Genomic DNA, 21,661 nt, shown 5'->3' with positions numbered 1-21,661 from the left:
TAGGAATAATGCATTTCTTCCTCCTTAAATCTCAGAGGCATAGCTAGAGTGCATTCTTTCTGGTCTGGAAGAGGTGTACCCTATGGAAGAGACCTGCCAGGGGCTCAATTCAATTTAGGAGGAGGAGTATATTAACAAATCCATTTGGTCCACTAAAATCATTCATATTTTTGAACAGCTTATTGTTTGTTAAAAAAAAAGTTGAAAATTGACAATTTCTGTCATGGTAAATATAAAAGTTTTGTAGGCTCAAATGAAGTAAAGAGTGTGAAACCGATGTCTTTCTATACTAATAAAATCTATCACTTTTCTATTGCAGAAGACTTTAAACATCTTTATAGAAGATAGCATTCTTTATATTTCTATATTTCCTACATAGCATAGAATTGGTCACATAAAAAGATCAGTGAAGATTTGTTAATCAGTAGATTGAAGGCATGAGACCATAAAAGCAGTATAATTCCTCCTTAATTTTCCACTTACTTGCACTCTTTTGTTTCCCAAAGAGAAGCAGTTTTCAACAACTTACACAATCTGTGAGTCTGGATGAACCCTGACTAGGTATTTGTTCAGACTCTTAATAGACATTGTGGAGATATAAAGCATCAGAGTCAGTCCTGTTCTTTAGGAATACATAGTCTATTTAGGAAGATGAAATACAGTCATATACAATGACATGAGACAGCAGAAGAAAGAGTTTATATGAAGTTAGTGTTGATGGAGGTCAAAGAATGGGAGAACTGTTCTCCAGGAAAAGACCATGTAGGAAATGAGAGTTAAGGGTAAATAGATTTTTGCTATGTATTTATCTCTAAGGAGATGGTCCTGTTTAAGATTTTCAAAAGGTGCTGCATAGTTCCAAGGCAAGGTACACTATATATCATGCACTGTCTCACCAAGTTTTAAAAATACAACATACAGATGAAAGCACATGCGTATCAATACAAACTATCTCTGTAGGAGGAATGTCCATGTGGGAATCCTAAGGAGTATATGGACTGAGGCAGAGCTGGTCCCATCTACTTTGTTGAATGATGTTTACAATTTGGCTGCTTGTCTATGGACTTCAGGTTCAGTTCAACAATTTTATTGAGCCTCATTATTGTAATAGGCAGAAGAATAAACACCGACAAACGATTCAAATGTGAGTTAGAGGCTGAAAGAGGTAAAAAGGCAGATATATGTATGGAATTAACAATAGAACAAGACAAAGACACTATTTATAATAGTATAACATACAAACCTACTTCATTCTTTCAGGTGACATTCTTGAAAGAGGACATGACTTTTGAGTCCAGAAGTGAGTCCCAGATTTACTATCCATCAGTGAAGAAGCATATGGACTTGATTTGTACCTTAGAATTAGTTCTGCCCTTCTTCTACCAGGCAGGCAAGTCAGAAGTACAATGTCAATATTGTTATAGTTTAAGGTGCAGTGTGTGATGGGAAGAACTTTACTATCATACGTTGTATACCATTAATATACAAAGCATAATAGATGTGTTTTGGAGAGTTCCAGTTAAAACTTCCTTGGATGCTTAAGGTGGTAGTGTGATTTAGAGAAACTAGTCTCAAGAGAATATGTTAATTAAAACACACACAAGCACAAAACCACAAAAACAAATTATGTGTTTAGTTGATTTGTTGAAAGATTTGGGGGCTTTTTAAAATTTTCTATGTAAACGATTATAGTTATATTTAATCTGAATTGCTGAGAAGAGATTTCTGACTGTATTTGGGATGCAGATTTGAACTTCAAATATTTTTTCTTGCAGAATTGTCTTTGAAAGAAATTGCTGTGCAGATGGCAGAATCAAATTCTGCCCATAGTCTCAGCACATTCATCATAGTATTTGTTGGATATTATTGTTAATCGATCATCATATCCTCTTCCCACACTTACCCAGGTTCATAATACCATACGATATACTCCTGATTGAACTGACTTCCTGTGTCACTTCTAAATATACACGCATTTTTCTTTTTTGGTCATGTTTCATTGCTGTTCAATAACAATTATTGTCATTGATTGAGAATTAATTTATTCTCAAGCTCCTTATAAATAAACTACCAAATAAGATATCAATGTCACTGTGCTAAAAGTTTCAACCCCAAAAGTGTGCTGAAAGTGTTCGATTGCTGAAACAAAAATATCAAAATTCTTAGAAGATAATTTCTCTAACTTGAAAGTCAGGAATATAATCGATGTGTTGATGAAAAATAGTACAGAATCTGTAGCATACTACAGTGTTCCCTTATGCAAGAATTCTCTTTTGCACTAGCATAGAAACATGACAACCACACTAAAATATAAGCAGCACTTTCAATGGATCTTGAGTTTGGGTTAGGAGATTGTCAACCAGGATTTTCCAATCATGATAGACTTAATTTGTTGGGACTGACTATGTCATTGACCTGACAACAATCTAACTTAGAGCATTCCTTGTTGTGTAAGCTCTTTTGGCCTCAATATTTACAATATGCCATCATGTTTTGAAATAAACACTTTGAAATATGAATACATTAGAGTTAATCTAAAAGTAATGAAATAAAAATTAAAAACAATATTGCATTTCGAAACCAATCAAGTTGATTTATGTGTCACAAAACAACTTGAGATTGTGTGTTCTTTAAGACTAAACTAGGAACAGAATATGTTGAGCCACCAAAAAAGCTAAACATGTGAGTAAAAATAATATCTGATTTAACATTTATTAATGAAAATGCAAATCTTTCATTGAATGGGAACATAACTTTAAAGTCAAAAAGACACCTTAGTATCTACTTGGTAATATATTATGAAGCAAGTGAACCAACTGGACAGTCTCAAAAGCACTCCTGGAGCTAGACTTGAACTTTTACTTGTATTACTCAGGACTGGAACTTTCTGTAAAGTTTTATCAGAAAAGACATGTTCATATATTGATTCATAACTCTATTTTAAAAATCCCCCAGATTGCAACAAGATAAAATTTTTTACTTAGCTTAGAAAAGATGCCTTGAAAGTGCAAATAATTTCACTAGATTTTGAAGTTGCTCCAAATGACAAAAAAAAGTGATTTTTATAAATTAGAGTGGGGCAAAACTTCCTCTTAACCTTGAAGATATGACCGCATCATTGTGAAGAGATGATGAAATCTATTCTTATATTTAATTAATTATTGCATCCTCCTACTATACCTTGCAGCCTAAAAGAAAACCTTAAATCGGATCGAGGCAAGAAACAAGAATCTATTCCAGAAAGTGAGGGTTCTCCATTACTTTGTATGAGGAGTCCTAGCTATGCTCCTGTGGCTGAGCTACATATGCAGGGAAATAGTGGACTTAAAAATGGCCTGGCTCTTTAAAGATTAAAATCAAACTCCTGGAATTATACCAAAAGCAGATGGCTGGCCAGCTCTCCCTGTCTGTTTCTCTACTGACAAAAGCAACTGTACAACTTTGGAGAAATAGACTTTAAGATTAGTAGCCTATAGCCATGTACCCATTGCCAGCAAAGTTTTAAAAGTGTGTCAAATGTTTTTAGTTCTGAACAAAATCCTAGGCTGGAATCTGCAATAAGGGCAGGGAATCATGCTTCATTTCCCTAGAGAATATGCTGATTATTTCTCCTGTGTTTAAGCTAGTCTCTTCTTGATTTTTGCATTTCTTTTAGTGGCAGCCAGACAATACAGTGATTAATTGTATGAACACTAGAATCAGATCACCTAGGTTAGCATTTGACCTTGGGCAAATCGTCTAACCTATTGGAACTTCAGTTTCTTCCTCAATGGAATGGGTAATATAATAATACCTCACAGGGTAGTAGTAAAGATTAAATGGCATAACCAATTTAATGGGCTCAGCACAGAAATCTAGCATATGACGTGTTCGACAAATGTTTAGTATTGTTATCTAGGACACCACCATTTTCCCAATTTTCATTCTCAGTCATTCAAAACAGCAATATTTTTTCTATTTTTTTTTTTCCTTCATATGATATGATTTATTCTAGCACCAGACCTTGTAAAGTATGGCTCCTAAATATCTCTGGAAGGTGTGCCTTTATTTTAAATATTGCAATCATCAATGTATTCTACCACCTCCCACCTAGAATATGGGAGTTGTTCCTAACTGGTTTCCTAATCCAACTTGCTGTCAGACTAATCTTCCTAAACAGAATGCTGAGTGTGAAGCCGTTGTAGGTGAGCTAGAAATTTAAACATTTCTAGTATCACCAGCTGTGGGTGGAACTACTCAGCTGCTTCATAAAATTACTATATCCCATTCCACAGCACGAGACCAATGCAAAAACTGGAGAACTTGTGTCAAACATGTCATTGCCATGGATGTAGTACTGACATGCTGTATAAGAGTAATGTTGTGTCTGCTTTGCTCACCACTGTATTCCCATGACAAATCATAGCACAAGGAAGTAGACTCTCAGTAATATTTGATGAATGAGTTAATGAAAAAAATGAGTTAATGAATGAATCCTAGTGGCATCACATATGCCACTAGTAGCCTAATTTTTGTGTGATTGCATTTTTGGTAATTTCAGATCATCAAAGAGAGTTTACATCATTGCTAAGCATCCAATCATATGCCATGTTCCATTCAGCCCAAGTTGTGATAATTTAGTCATTATCTGACGTGTGAGAACAGAGAAGTCATTTATGAACTTGAACGGTGAGCATTCAGACATGATGAACAATGTTAGCTAAAATCAATATGGCAGGCAGATCCCCACAGTTTCCAAATACAAGAAAGGGAGAGAAGTTGATTATAAGAAACAAGAAGCTGTTACTGGGAAGGGAAGAGTACACGAAAGAGCTTAGCCAATGAGAGCCTTTTTTTTTTTTTTTAGTAGATGGAAATATGTTCACTACTAGTTCCAGCCCAATGAGTAAGTGGTAGATTATATTTTGAAATTCAAAGAACATTCAGGAACTATTTGTCCTTCCTGAAATGGACACTAACAATGGGTGTTGTTGCTTCTCTGTGATTCTAATACAAGTATTATTTATATTGAGAAGGTAGCAGTATCTGCTACCTTACATCCTGCATCGCATATATCCAACAGCAGCAAAGGTACTTAGAGAGATGTTGGTGACATTCCTGAAAGAGGACATGACATAAACTAACAGGAGATGGCCAAATTTTTCAAAATCCAACAAAAAAGTTAGATGTCGATTTATGTGACTATCTCAGAGGTCTGATCTTTTCCAAGACAACTTATATTCAGGTACTATCTTAAGCTGCTCTAGAAGCTAAAAAATAGTTGAAGGATAAAAAAAAAATAGATCATCCTTTTTTTTTTATTAGTTTCAAGTATACAGTACATTAAGTAAACATTTATATAGTTTATAAGACAATCTCCCTAATTATTCCTTTTCTCCTCTGGCTTTCCACCTAGCAAATATATTAATGTTAACTGCATTCTCTATGCTGTGCTCCCCATCCCCGTGATCATCTCTCAACTACTAATTTGTACTTCTGTAACCCTTTGCCTCTTTCTCCTAGCCCCCAAAACCCCCTTCTCTCTGGCTGTCACCAGGTTGTCCTCTATATTTGTGAGTTAGTTTTTGATTAGTTTGTTCTTTTTGTCCCTTAGATTCCACATATAAATGAAATCATATGGTATTTATCTTTCTTTGCCTGACTTATTTCACTCAGCATAATAACCTCTAGGTCCATCTATGTCATTCTAAGTGGTAGGATTTCATTTTTTTTAAAGGCTGAGTAATATTCCATTGTATATATGAACCATAACTTCTTTAGCCAATCATCTGTTGATGAGCATTTAGGTGGCTTCCATATCTTGGCTACTGTAAATTGTGCTGCAATGAATATTGGGGTGCATAGATCTTTACAAATTATTATTTTGGTTTTCTTTGGAGAAATACTTAGAAGTGCAACTGCTAGGTCAAGATGTATACCATTTTAAATTTTTCGAGAAGCCTCCATACTGTTTTCAATAGTGGCTGTACCAATTTGCAATCTCATCAACAATGTATGAGGGTTCCCTTTTCTCGGCATCCTTGCTAACACTTGTTCTTTGATTTATTGATGATAGCCATTCTGGCAGGTATCAGGTGATATCTCATTGTGGTTTTAATTTGCATTTATCTGATGATTAGTGACCTTGAACATCTTTTCATATGTCTATTGGTCATCTGTATTTCCTCTTGGGAGAAATATGCTTATTTTTTTGATTGGATTGTTTGTGGTATTTTTTGTTGTTGTTGTTGAATTGTATGAGTTCTTTATATATTTTGGATATTAACTTTTTATCAGATGTATGATAAGCGAATATCTTCTCCCAATCAGTAGATTGTCTTGTTTTTGCTTTAGTTTTTTCTGATGGCTTTCTTTGTCGTACAAAATCTTTTTAGTTTGATGTAGTCCCATTTGTTTATTGTTTCTTTTGTTTCCCTTGGCCAGGGGACTGTATCCGAAAAGAAATTGTTATTAGTAATATCAGAGATTTTACTGCCAATGTTTTCTTCTAGAAGTTTTATGGTTTTGGGTCTTAAGTCTTTAGTCCATTTTGAGTCTATTCTTGTATATGGTATAATAAGGTGGTCCATTTTTTTTTGTTTGTTTTGTTTTATTTTGCATATATCTGTCCAATTTTCCCAGCATCATTTATTAAAGAGACTGTCTTTACCCCATTGTATATTCTTGTGTCCTTTGTCATATATTAAGTGAGTATACAGGCATGGATTTATTTCTGGGCTCTTTATTCTGTTCCATTGATCAATGTATCTGTGTTTATGCCAATATCATGCTGTTTCGATTACTGTAGCCTTGTAGTGTAGTTTGATACCAGGCAGTATGATATCTCAAACCTTGTTCTGCTTTCTCAAGATTGCTGTGGCTATTTGGGGTCTTTTATGGTTCCATATAAATTTTAGGATTATTTGTCCTAGCTCTCTGAAAAATGCCATTGTTATTTTGATAGGGATTGCAATGAATCTACAGATTGCTTTGGATTATACGGCCATTTTAATGATATTGATTCTTCTACCCATGAGCACAGTTTATGGTTCCATTTATTTGTATCTTCTTCAGTTTCTTTTTTCAATGACATAATTTTCTGAGAACAGGTCTTTTATCTCCTTGGCTAATATGATTCCCAGGTATTTTGTACTTTTTGATGTGATTGTAAATGGGATTGTTTTCTTAATTTCTCTTTCTGAAAGTTCATCATTGGTGTATAAGACTGTCACTGACTTCTGAATATTTCATATTCTACTTTACTGAATTCATTGATCAGTTCTAACAGTTTGTGTGTGTGTGTGTGTGTGTGTGTGTGTGTGTGTGTGTGTGAGTGAAATATTTAGGGTTATCTACATATAGTATCGTGTCACCAGCAAATAATGAGTGTTTTACTTCAAAAATAGATCATTTTATAATCTTGAAACATGTGTATATTACAGACTAAAATAAGAATCCTAGCATAACCAACCATTTCATTCTCTTATCCTTTTTTATAATTGAAAAGGTGCTTGCTCCTTCATTATCCTAAATGATCCTCACAGAAACAGAATGAAAATATTGCACCATTCTACTGAGGAAGAAACTGAGGTTCAGGCTGATGAGATGACTTACTCAATGTCACATCCCCAGCAATTAATCATATACTCCTTTGGTTGTTACCAGAGTTTGAGTCTATTCATCTGAAAAATGGAACTAATCCCACCCTTCTGCCTAACCACATTTCAGGGAAGACACATCAAGACAATACTTTACCATCCCAATTAGCACCTTATGCTTGATAGGTAAATGTGTAGGAGCAACAATTTGTTCAGCTATCTGTGTGTTGTGTATCACAGAGTCAGACTAGCACAGACTCTGAGCTGAATAGTCACAAAGGTGGTGGAAAATGGCAGGTAAATGTAATGAGAAACATCCTAGAAAGTTGAGATTTCCTCAGTCTACACTAAAGGTTGCCTGATAAATGTTAAATTATAATGCCAAGACTTGAGCAAAGACTAAGTGAAAGAACATAGTGAAAGATGCCAATATCTCCAAACGAACTCAAATATCTGGCCCTGTATAAGGCACAGGCTCCCCCACTGTATCCCTCCATTTACCTTCCCATCTGTGGCCTACCCAAGAAAATAATCTGTCTTCACAAAGCTCCCACAGTGGAGACAAGTGATGGGCTTCAGAGTCAAGGAAACCTCAATGGGAAAAACTCCAACCTGGAATTCCTTGAACAAATGGGTGGGTGACTCTTATATTCAAGTCCCTTTAATAAATATATGAGTAGATGAGGGATTCTCTAGCACAGACTGGATTTTTTTTTTAGTAAATGTTACTGCTTTCACATAACAGACCACTCTACTGCTTTTGCAGCAGGACTATTTATAAACTCTTTGTCACTACCCTAGTCATCAACCTCCTTAGCACAAATTTCACATGGAGAGGTTCTCTATCAGTGTCACCAATAAGGGAGAACTTATTGTAAAGAAATAGCATAACATTGGCTGCACATTTAAATGTTCCAATAATGATATCCAATTTAGCCCCTTTGAGTTAATTGTTTCCCACTACAGCTGGCTTAGCATCTAGCTAAATTTCGTATCCTCCACCCACACTTCTACACCCCTAAAAAATAGGTGCACTCATACCCCTGCTTTTTACTTGAAGATTTTACAGCTGGTGGCTGAAGAGAAACAAGCTCTGGGCTGAGTCCTTACTCTGGTTTCCCTGACCTGGGAGAGTGAAAGGATCTGGATTATTTCATGAATTCGATATGAACTTCCCATCCTCCTCTGTGTCTCATCATTTCTTGCCCGCGAAATGGCGAGTGGAGGAGGCAGGAGTCTTGTATTTCTGATTTAGCATTGCTCTAGGTTGGGAAATTAAAATTACAAAACAAACGCCAAGAAAGAAAAACAATGTTGAGAGAATGAACTGAAGTAACTATAAACGGGCTTCTGAGTATTCTTTCAAGAGAAGGCATCATTCTAAAGAAACAGAACAGTCACGAAACTGTGCTTTGGGGACCTGGGAGGGTGCAAAGCTGAGGAAGCGTGGGTTTCTGCCAAATTACAGTTCCCGGCCCCTCAGGGTCCAGGCCCAAGTTTGGGAAAACAGAAGCAAAGATCAGGGGCTATTGTGGCATGGACAGAGACAGAAAGACAAAACAGACAGGCTTCCTTCTTGTCTTGATCTTATCTGAGGGTGCAGAGACTGGGTGGGAACACGCCTAGAGTGCAGGTGAGGCTGTCCAGCCCCATCCAGCTCTTCTCTTCCCTCACTGACAACCCCCTCCCCCATCCCAGCGCTTGGACTTCCTCCCACTCTTCCCTCCGCCCCTCCCTCGGCCCGCCCACGGTCTCCCACCCGTTTGGGACTGCGTCATAAGTATCCCTAGACCTGGGCTTGCAGCAGCATAAGGCAAACGAGAGAGAAAGTAAGTGCTGCTAGGGCTAGCGCGATCTTCTCTTCCAACCTGCAGCCCAGGACGCTGATTCGAGCGGCGCCTTACCGCGCAGCCCGAAGATTCACCATGGTGAAAATCGCCTTCAACACACCCACCGCGGTGCAAAAAGAGGAGGCACGGCAAGACGTGGAGGCTCTTGTAAGCCGCACGGTCCGAGCTCAGATTCTGACCGGCAAGGTAGTGGTCCCCACTCCACTCCTGACTTCCTGCTTGGGTCGGGAAGGTGGGGAATGCGTCTTTGGGGGTGGGGGCGGAGGAAGAAAGGGAGAAAGTGATAGAGGACAAAATGAAAGCTGCTACGCAACCCCTCTTTTCCTGGGCGGTCTCCTCTGCGCTGTCCGTCAGGTTTGCCCAGTCGCCCCTGATCTGTCTAGTCGCGCCACCTTCCGTTTGCTGTGCCCCACGCCCCTTAGCATCCCCTCAAGTTGCGCCACGTTCTGTTGGTTTCAACCCACGCTGTACATCTAGGAGGAATGTTAGAGTTTGAGGAGAACCTTTGGGACCCGATGTCACCTTCTCCTGGGAGACATGTGGGCGTCTGGGAATCAGTGAGAGGCATGCTGCCCACTCCCCAGCTCCACAGGGGCTGAGCTGACACTCAGAGTGATCAAGGGCAAGAGATTTAACTCTTTCTTTCTTTTTGACGTGTATGAAATTCTATTTATCTAAGTCTTTTAGGATAGCTCAGTGTTTGGGGGAGGGGCAAAAGGCAGCTTTGACTCAAAGCGATATGGGTTGGGGCCAAGTGCGTTTGTGCCCGCCAGTGTTTATTTTCAATTTCTCCCTGGTGGCGTTAAGCATTCAGTGAAGGATCTGTCAAACTTGAGGTTGGTCGTAATTAGAATTTGAGATGTTCGTTGTGCCCTCTTATTGAAAGATCCTTGTGTGTTTTCAGAGCGGCACTGCCTAAAAAACACTCTCTTTCGTAAAACGAAAATTTGAGTTTTTTCTATTTTTTTTCAGTACTTCATTTTTCAGCGATATCCCATCTACATCTCCTCCTCCATAGAGAGATCTGAAGCCAGTCTAGCCTTGTAATTTAAACTTTTAACATTGCCAGGAACTGAGGGAGTTTTTCTCCTCAAAATGTTAGCCATTATTTATTTAGTACAATTTCTACTTCCTTTAAACGTCTAATATGTTTTCAGTGTTTGTAAACTATTCTCATTTTCCTCAGTAAAATCTCAATGTTAAAAGGCACAATTGTATTTTCTTTTTGTTCTACAAAGTCTATGCAGTGTTGAAGTGTGCAGATCTGTGCTAACTTGTTCTTTCCTTAAAGTTTTAACTTTCGTGTTTAGAGTGGAGATTTGATAGTGTTTTAAGTGAACGGAGAATTAATGTGGTAAAACTGATTATGCACACAATTTGAAATGCTAATGCGCTTATGGAGAATTTTTATCATAGAAACTTTTAGTATTTAACCCAGCAATCAAACTAGCTTTTGTGTATTATACATTTCAGAACTTAAAAGTTACACCTCCTTGCATTGTTGAGGTTTTAATTAAGTGACAGAAAGTCAAATATGTAATTGTTCTACTTACTTTGTAAGTGAAACATGGTCAGATTTTTGGGAAGTCTAATTAGATGCCAGCAGTTAAATATGGCCACACATTAATCTTTTTTTTTATTCTTCACCACCAAAAACTTCATGACTTGTAGTTAGATTTAGTTAGTATGCAAGTAATACTTTTGCCAGGCCTGTGGTGTGATGAAGACTAAATAAAAATTAGTATTTACACTATGATTATATTTCTTTGTTAGGTGTTGGTGAAGCTCCCACAAAATTCTGACCTGGCCACTATAGGACACTGATTTAATAATACTTGATACATTATGTTGTGATGTATTAGTCAGCTTGTCAGAGATTGAGCACAACAGAATAGTATGTCAGAAGTTGTGTACAATGTCTTTAAAATACAGTTCAGAGAAAAATTAGCTATGGTGACAGCCCCTACCACGCGTCCATCAAATTTTTCTAGTATGGTGGTAAATTTTATGAAATTAAGACTTTAATATTTAGAACTTGCTTAAAAATAAATTCTATGAATTATTGGAAGGAGAAATGAAATTGAAGTGTAAATTGTTCTTATATCTCGACAACAAGAAAAAAAGGAATTTATTTCTTGAGAATTTCAAATTAAGACATTTTGTGGCATAAGTAAGTCATTTCGTCTTTCTGGACCTCTAATCATCTAAAATATAATTTCTAAGCTTCTAGCTCTAGATAACAGTGTTTTACAATTATAATTTATAATTCTGTCTTTGTAATGTTAAGCATAGGTTAGGTTTTCTTAAATAAAAATAATTTAAATTTCTGAAAATTATTGGGACAAGGAAAAGCTTTTAAGTTTTATAGAGAATTAATGGAAAATTTAACTTTCAAATATATTTAGCTAAGAAAATCTGAATACCAAATTTCTTTGAATTTTAAAGAAAAATCATTTTTTCAGCAAACCCTTTACCAATTTATTGCCTCTCCTTAGAATCCATGCATTTTTTTTCCCACCAAATTAAATGAAGGTTAAATAAGCCTCATAAACATTATAGTAGTTATTATGGTAAAGAGCTAATGGCCTGAAAAACCGAAACAATTCTGTTTATATATAAGTCTGAATGATTTACCAGAAACTAGATTTGCTGACTTTATTTATTCTACCCTTGAATAATAATGCTGCATAGGGCATATTGTGACATATAAGAATGAGATTGGCTGGCCCCTTGGTCCACTGCCCTGGGAAAATTACAGAGATAATTGGTTACTTATTTGTTTTGGATCTTTCTTGTTCCAATTGATAAACAAATTATCAATTTAACAGAATTTTACAGTCACTATTAAACACACAGCCCTTGTGCCGCGCTATGGCAAATGCTGTACTTTAAAATCTAGCGTTTTGTCCAGAACTTGGAAAACAGTATTTCATTCATACAACACACAGCTATAGAACATTGGATGACATTAAGAAGCCTATTTTCTTATTAAAATTAGATATATTATGAAATATGCCTTGCCTCCAGTGTTTTAATTTCTAAAATAGGGGAAAACATCATATACCTGCTTTGTAGAATTCTTCCTATAAAACTTAAATAAATAAACAGATTTCTGAAAATGAGTTAATAAATCAAAGGATATTAATTTACCTTTAAGTTGGACAACAAGTTGATTTATAAAAAATAATAACGAAACATAATTGTATGCCAGAAAGTTAGTGATTATATCATGGTTCAGGTCCAAAAAGTAATGGCTCCCATTTATTTAAAGAGAGTAACTTATTGCATAAATGAATGGTTATTTTCAGCTGATTCTACAAGTATGTGTTTTGGAATAATTTAATATTTATGTTTGCCAGGAAGAAGGTTAATGTAATTAGAGACTTTCATATCTATTAAACATCAGAAAATGTCTAGAAATGAATTTAGGCTAGGATGACTTAATAACACCTTTTAAAAATATATCTTGGGATTCTAGAGAGGTTAATTGTACACAAAAGCAACTATGTGTCTAAAGTACAATCTGTTTTTTTGTTTTTCTTGTTTTTTAATTAACAGGAGCTCCGAGTTGCTACCCAGGAAAATGAGGACTCCTCTGGAAGATGCATGCTTACTCTCTTAGGCCTTTCATTCATCTTGGCAGGACTTATTGTTGGTGGAGCCTGCATTTACAAGTACTTCATGCCCAAGGTAATAACAGTTACAATTCTTATAATCTGGATTACTAATTGCTATACATTTTGTAGCAATTTAAATAATTCTGTGTTCCTCACCAGAGAAATGAAGATTTAGTGAAAGTTTCCAAATTACTTAGTTTATTGAATTGATTAGTCTTCATGATGATAACTGTAATCAACAGTCCCCAGTTTGACAAACAATAAAACAAATTGATATGAGCATAAGAAATATTCAAATGTCATCGTGATGCATATTAGAAGGTTTTAATTCTTACTTTTTGTCTTTTAGAGTACCATCTACCGTGGAGAAATGTGCTTCGTTGATTCTGAGGACCCCACAAATTCCCTTCAAAGGGGAGAGCCCTACTTCCTGCCTGTGATGGAGGAGGCTGACATTCGTGAGAATGACAACGTTGCAATCATTGATGTGCCTGTCCCCAGTTTCTCTGATAGTGACCCTGCAGCAATTATTCATGACTTCGAAAAGGTGGGATTCTGAATTTTCTGAATTTTCTTTTTTATTCTTTTTATTCTTAGTTCATTGGAAATATTAAATCTGTTCATAAATTGACATTTTTCGCAACAGAGACTTTTTCCTTCTTTTGCTATTGAATATACATTAGTTGATTTAGAACTGCTTGTTCTTATGGTATTTGGGAAATCTAAAGTGTTGATACTCTCTAGATAATAACTATCTTTTTCCCTCCTCCCCAATAGGGCATGACTGCTTACTTGGACTTACTGCTGGGGAACTGCTATCTGATGCCTCTCAATACCTCTATTGTAATGCCTCCAAAGAATCTAGTGGAGCTCTTTGGCAAACTGGCTGTATGTATTTTGGATATCAAATTTTTATATAAGCATTTCCAAATAATTTTGCTTCCTCATTAAAAAAATAATGATTTCAGCCAAACATGTTCCATTTTATTGAAATAATTTTCAAATAATAGTATGCTGTGAACCTAAAACTGCTCTAAAAATAGTTTATTTCAAGAAGTATATCTGCTATTGGTAAGGATTTAAATAATGTTTTTAAGAATTTCTCATTTCAATCTTTAAAAAAATTTTAGAGTGGAAAATACCTACCTCGCACTTATGTCGTTCGTGAAGACCTGGTTGCTGTGGAAGAGATTCGTGATGTTAGTAACCTTGGCATCTTTATTTACCAACTTTGTAACAACCGCAAGTCCTTCCGTCTTCGTAGAAGAGACCTCTTGCTGGGTAGGCAATTTATTCCTCCCTTCACCCTGTGTTATTGGGGCATTGAAGGAGAGTGAGAGTGGAGTGCAGGGAAAAGTCGGGGGGAAATCCAGATATGTTTTCATTTACACAAAAAATTAAACAGCTACTTTTTGTGTGTGCATTTCCTCACAGGTTTCAACAAACGTGCCATTGATAAATGCTGGAAGATTAGACACTTCCCCAACGAATTTATTGTTGAGACCAAGATCTGTCAAGAGTGAGAACATAAAGAGTATTCTTAGCAAAAAGAAGTCAGAGATTTACAATATAACTTCAGCATTAAAGTGTGTGGTATACTCAAGATATTTACTCATGCATTTACTCTATTCCTTATACTGAAAAAGAGAGGGGGAACCCTACTAACTACTGCAAGCTCTTGTCAATTTAGTTTAATTGGCATTGCTTGTTGTTTGAAAATGAAATTAAATATTTTTTATGTTTTTCTTTTGAATTTATAGGGCTTAGATTTCTGAAAGCAGCATGAATATGTCAGTTAACATCTTGACAATAAATTCCAAACTTTGTGTTGTTTTTTTAAAGTAAGCTCTTCACTCAGTCATATAGTAGAGCATGGTTTACATTTAAATGTTTAAAATTGTTTTTGATCTTTTTTGTGTAAAGCATGTCAAATCTCTTAACATTGTTAAGTTTTGTTTGTTTTTCATTTCTGCTACTTTCCTGAATTTAAAAATTACATTTTTGCATTTCTGTTAGGTGCTCTGTAATATATATGACATATGTGAAAATTTTTCATAAAGAAGTCATTTTCACTAATGCAGTGATTCTTCTTCACTAATATCTGTATTGTGAAATCCACAAAACTGTACAAGTGCTGAATGCCATAAGGAATTTAGGTTGTATGAATTCTACAACCATATAATAAATTTTGCCATATTCAACTGCTGTTTATTACTTGAGGTATACTTAATACAAACAATTAACAATATTTATTTAGCTTTGGTGTACCTGCAATAATGCAATAAATCTAAAATATGGGCTTAGCTCTGCCCTTACACCACAAGTTTGTATTTTATAATACAATTTACATTTTTTGATATCATGCCAGTTACTCTTTTTTTTTTTAATATCTCGTAATTGGTTTACATGTAAATGCAACTATGTATAATATCCTTCAGGACCATAGCAATTTCAAACTTTTTAATGTGATTCTTCATATATATATATATAAACAACCATATATGGCTATAATAGGTCACTAAGAACTTTGGATAAGATGTTAATGACTTTTAATAACTTCACATGCTGTGATCTTTACTCACTTATCTAAGAATATACACTCCATAGAAGCAGAACCAATATCTTTGACTATTTCTATGGAATCTAAAGAACAAAATAAACAAACAAAAAAAATGAAATGGACTCATAGATACAGAGAACAAACTGGAGATTGCCAGATGAGAGGGGTGTTAGAGGTCTGGGTAAAAAAGGTGAAGGGATTAAGAAGTACAAACTGGTAGTTACAAAATAGTCACAGGGATGTGAAGTACAGCATAGGGAATATAATCAATGATATTGTGATAACTATGTATAGTGCCAGGTGAGTACTAGACTAATTGAGGGGATCACTTCGTAAATTATATACATGTCTTAACCACTCTGTTGTATGCCTAAAATTAATATAAAATAATATTGAATGTCAACTGTTATTGAAAAATAAAAATTAAAAAAGAATTGTTCTTGATATCACTGACTACCTGCTGGTAGTGACTATTGATCAATTTCAGTAGCCAAAACTGTACTCAGTCAAATCTGTAGCCCTAAATATTCTCTTGTTTTTTTTTTAGAAAAGGAAATATATTAACTAAATATTTAAGATTTTATAAATAAAACAACAATACAAACATTAAAAATGAGAAAAAAAGATGTGATAATTAGAAAATAATCACAGTAGCTGAGGAAACTTAAAAGCAACAAACAAACAGGACAAACAAACAGAGATTCATGGACATAGACTATAGACTAGTGGTTACCGTTACCAGAGGGTAGAGGAGAAGAAAGGGGAGGGGCAAGATAGATGGGATGAAAGGAGTTAAATATGTGGTGCCAGAAAACTATAGGTGGTAAACACACAATGAAATATATATATATGCCTTACAGTTGGATTGTACACCTGAAACTTACTGGATTTTGTTAACCAATGTCTCCACAACAAAAAATAAAAAGCAGTAAAAAAGTAATAGTAAAGTGAGTATTAAAGTTATATATGTAACTGATTCTATAATAATTCCAGAGACAATGGAATCAACTTTTACTATCTACTTTTATTTTTTCTATCATCGTATAGACATAGTCTATTTTTGCACTTGTAAAATTTATTACAAAAATCAAGAGAAATAAAACTCTGAAGATATGTCAAAAAAAAAGGAACTGGTTCTTTATAAAGAGAATATTTAGAAGGGACATTTAGAAGGAATTTGATAAAATCAGATACCCATTCTTCATTTAAAAATATGTATAAAAATTAGGAAAAGAGAGACGCATTTCTTTTACAAATTTATCTTAAGTAATCAGCATCACGAATAATGGTGAAATGCAAGAAAAAATGCTGGTTATTGCAGCCATTCAATGTTGTTTTAGACATTTGATCAATGCAATAATATGTGGAACAACAAGTATCACTTTTTAAGGCAAGATGAAGTAATGTTTATTACCATATTGAATTTTAAAATATAAAACTAATAAATTGATTGAAAACTTTAAAAATAAATAGGAAGTTTCAGTATAATATAAACAAAAACCAATGGCTTTTCTTTATATCACAACCAATTAAAAAGTTAATGCAGGTAAAACAAATATTCTAGTCATAATAGCAGCAGAGACATAAGGGAGCACTGAACAAGAGATGTACAGAATTATTATGGAGAAAACAAAACTTAAGAGATATAAAAGAATAGTTGAGTAAATGGGAGGGAAGAAAGAATGTTACAAATAGACAAATCGTTCCTTAAATTTATCAGTTTAACCTCATCTCAATCAAAATCCCAAAAGAATTGTCTCTGGAACTTGACAAAATTATTTGAAGGTTCATCCTGAAGCATAAATAAGTGAGAATAGGTAGAGAGAAAAATGAAACAAATAAAAAGCATAATTAAAGGCAAGGTTTTTTTACACGAACAGCTATTAAACCATAGCCAAATTTATAATAATTTTAAAGGTGACATTCACACAAGATAAAGAATATAATACCAAGAAAGAGACTTAGTAGTAAAAGAACAAGACCCTAAAGGAAGTTCTATGTAGTGAGATACCTTGTTTATCAAATTGTGTTCCTAAATGTGCCTAAATTAAAAAATAAAACAAAAGTCTTAGTTGCTACAGTATGAAACAACACAAGGCTAGCACCACCTCCCAAGTGCAATCTTTTATAAATTTTCACTATCAATAAATATTTTAAAAAAATAGAAAATCTTAGAAACACTTAAAATATAAGCTGATGTTGGAATCTGTGAGGAATTGATCTGTGACAGAGACTAGCTTTCCTATTGTTTGTCCACTCATTCAGAACCCAAGATTGGTATCAACCAGAAAAACGGACAGTCATCTATCTAAAATATGTTGTGCGAAGCATAATTTGGGGTTTCATACCTTGTGCTACTTTTCCCTTCTATCCCTTCATCCACTACCACATGTTTATTGATTGCATAGATTCATTTGTTCATTCATTTACTCATTTGCCAGGCATTATTCTAGGCTTTTGGAATGTGTACAGTTGTGAGCAAAAGAGACAGGCACCACCCATTGAGCATCTAGTCTCCTGGGACATGAAATACTTTTTTCCCAAATAATTACACTATTTTGTTATAAAGAAAAAAATATAGAATGCTAATGAGAGTTTATAATGAGGTGTGGGGGTAATCCTGGACTATTAATGAAGTCTTAACTGAGAATATAAATTTTAGCTGAGAACTGAACCCTCAGTAGTATAAATGAAGCAAATGAAAAGAGAATATTTTAGTTAAAAGAAAGTGGAAGCTAAATACCTGAGGCAGGAATGAGTGTGGTGTTTGAACAAAGTAAAAGAAAAAGGCTGGAGCTCATCAAATAAAGAGAATTGTATGATAAGAAGTTGAAAAAAAAAAAGAGTCTAGATCATGTAGAACCCTTTAAGCTAGGTCATAAAAATTGATATTTTTAAAGTATTAGGAAACCGTTGAAAGGTTTTTATCAGAAACATGGAAGGAAATGGATTAGTGTTTTTAAAGGATCACTTTGGTTGCAGCGAAGAAAATACATTAAAGCAGGACAAAAGGGAAGAAAGTAACAGGAGGCTATTTCAATAATTCATGCAAAAGATAATAGTAGATTGGACTAAGAAAGTAATAATGATAAAAGAAATAAATAGAGGAAATTGAGATATATGTTTGATATAAAATTGATAGGAAACAGTTATGAATTGGATATGAAGAGTAGGGAGTGTCACAGGGTTGTGTCATTGATGATTCCCAGATTTTTGGTTTATACATTTGGATGAAAGGTAATATGACTTGGCTCTGCAGATCCCAGAACTTACTCAGGTTATTTAGGGGGAAATCGATACTTGATGTGTCACTCAGAGTCTTGACAGAAAACAGATGGCACTTTCAAATAGGATAATTAAAATAGATTAATAAAGGGATGATTTATTAAGATGTAGGAAAGGTTATTAGAAATCAACAAATCTCAGTTAAGCTCATTAGGACTAGCAATACGAAGAACACTTATGACTCCTTGCTTCGAAGATTCAAGGAAAAGAATGATTCCCATAACCTGGAAAGACTACCTATAGGTGAAGACTTTCTCTGACAAGAACTGAGGCCTTTCGTAAAATGACACAGCAAATTTGCCCTTTAATTTCCTGCTGGTGTCCCCCATGAATCAAATTCAACTACAAATCAGAGGGAGAGGAATGCATTGATGAAGTCCACAAAGGTTAACCTCCTGTACGTATGCAGAATGGCTGAGAGTGAAGAGTGGCTCTGGAGAATAAGGCAGGTAATATCCAGTACAGCTCATTTATTTTTGCTCCTCAGCATCCACTCATTGTTCAGATAAAATACTTGTGTCTCCAATGCAGAGAACACACAAATTCCCATCGGCTACCATCTAATTGCAGGATAATGTCAATTAAATGATATTTCCACCGGAAAATAAAATGTTAGTTACTACCATTATTCTTTATTTAAATAGGGGTGAGAAGAAAGAAAAAAAAAGTAAAGCATAACTTCTTTGGCCCCTGATTTTCTAGATTCTTATGAGTACTAAGTTTGATAATCATAGTTTTTTTTTTCTTTTCCCACAACCAATTCTTTGTTCTTCTTTGCCCTCTGCAGCACCTTGGTTGGGTGTGTCTTGTTTTGCTCAGTGGAATAACTGAAACTTTTATCACTGCAGGATCTGAGCGTTTTGATAGTCCTATGTTTCAGTTTTTCATTGATTATTGCTGTTTGACAAGCAAAAGAGGAACCTCAGTGAATCCATTGGGTTCCAGTAATAATCCTCCTTGGCTTTATTGTGTAGCAGCAACCCAATTTTCCCTTGATAATTAGAATCAATTAATCAGCCAGTACAGTGATTTTTTCCTGTGTCTGTTAGTTCATGAAAAGCCACAAATGGCTAAGAATTAGTATCGACTTTCAAATTTATTGAAAGCATGACTCTGTTCCCTAAGGGAAGAATTCTACCCTTGAATAATAGGACTTCCAAATCTACCAAATCCAATATTGTAACAGAAGCAAGCATTCCTTCAATGCATTGTTAGATATAATAGTGAAAGATGTAACTTCCATCTCCATCCATTGGTTTCTGGCTGTAAGAGAGAGTGCATCATTTATTAACTGCTGCTAAGGTTGCTGCCTCTCAACACAATCACTGCAAATTCAGAATACCACTTTTCATAGTCGATTTTAAGGATTCAATGCATCAGATAACACTATTTTTTATGATGAAGAGTTTGAGTTTCATAGTCACTTGGTATTTCATAGTAAGACATTCAGTCTCTACTATGCCTGTTAAAAAGACAGGAATAATATTTCAAATTGAGAATAGTTGTCAGAAGAGGGAATAGCCTTGCTCCAGAATCTTAGGAGTTGACTCTGTGATTGCCCTAGAATATTTTGTCTGCCACATAAACTTCCAATACCATCATGTCTGCTGGGTCATAGGCCCACATGGTAAAAAGCAACTTAAACTGGAGCCTAGATATGCTTTAGAGTGTTTTGCTAGAGATCATACTCAGGACTGACAACTGTATCTATTATGTGTTGAATGAGTTGGAGCAGCAGGCCCAAGTATGGTATATGTTGCCTCCAAAATCGTAAAAGATCTGATAATACAGATTGTCAAGTTCTACTCTTCTTTTGACCTCAAATAGCAAGTATTTATTTTTTCTAATTGAAACATAGAGTCTATATACTACACTGAAAGAGCTATATCTCAATATAACCCAGATGGCAGGGTATAAGAAAAAGCTTAAATATGTTTAAATACTGATAGGAAGAGACCATTAGAGTGGCACAGGTTAAAGATACAAGAAAGTTAGGGACATTATTGGAGCTAGGTCCTTGAGAAAGTTATAAAGGAGGAAATAAAAAAAAAGTAAAAAGATTATCCTTAGATTGGAAAAGAGAGTTGGGTCTCTTCAATTGAGCTAGAGAAAAGCATGGGAGATTGTTGACAAACTTTGACTTTCATATTTCAAAGTTCAAGATAATAAATTTGATATTTTAAAATTCAGAATAATGATAAGGTTGAGATTGTGATCATGGGATTGAGTGACTGAAATAGAATGCAAATAAAAGTTTCTGGTGATGAGGAAGTTAAGAACCAAGAGGCAAGTATATCGGATGTGTATTCCACATGCTTGTTGATGTAGCTGAGAATAATGACAGAACCTAAGATGGAAAGATAGTGAGGCAGGTGCCAAAATTTTCAATAAATAATGAGCAGGGAGGCGGGACACTGACTAGGACATATGCAGATTTGGGCAACAAGCAGTGGATGATAAAGTTAAATGTAATGAGCCCCGATGTAGAAGGAATTTTGTATGAGAGAGCATTGATAATCAGAATGTATATCTGATGAGCTTTTAAGAACATAGCCATTAAAATCAGAAACAAGAGAAGGATTATTTTTAATAATGCTACTCATCAATGCAGTATTGCCATTATTTGAAAATGTTGTTTTTATTATATAAGTTTCGAGTGTACATTATATTTTGACATTCATATAGACCACAAAGTGATAACCCTCAAAAGTCTAGCCCCTATCCATCACTGTACAATTGACCCCTTCAACCCTACCCTTCCAACTCTTGCCC

The 21,661-nt window shown here is 35.0% G+C and overlaps 1 protein-coding gene across 2 annotated transcripts; it reads left to right on the top strand.

The window, feature by feature from the left end:
• Positions 1-9,278: 9,278 nt before the first annotated feature.
• Positions 9,279-15,241, top strand: ITM2A (integral membrane protein 2A). Of its 2 annotated transcripts, none has more exons than XM_006916154.1 (6): positions 9,279-9,613; positions 12,986-13,117; positions 13,394-13,591; positions 13,822-13,932; positions 14,175-14,325; positions 14,479-15,241. In XM_006916154.1, the coding sequence occupies exons 1-6, from the start codon at positions 9,503-9,505 to the stop codon at positions 14,565-14,567; spliced, it is 792 nt and encodes a 263-aa protein (XP_006916216.1). In that variant the 5' UTR covers positions 9,279-9,502; the 3' UTR covers positions 14,568-15,241. The 2 variants fall into 2 exon arrangements, with proteins under 2 accessions (XP_006916216.1, XP_006916215.1); XM_006916153.3 differs by having other exon boundaries at positions 9,407-9,616; positions 14,479-14,905.
• The last annotated feature ends 6,420 nt before the right edge of the window (positions 15,242-21,661 follow it).

This window comes from Pteropus alecto, unplaced genomic scaffold (genome assembly GCF_000325575.1).
Source record: "Pteropus alecto unplaced genomic scaffold, ASM32557v1 scaffold126, whole genome shotgun sequence".
Taxonomy (NCBI): Eukaryota; Metazoa; Chordata; class Mammalia; order Chiroptera; family Pteropodidae; genus Pteropus; species Pteropus alecto.
This window is presented reverse-complemented; position numbering and strand designations above follow the sequence as displayed.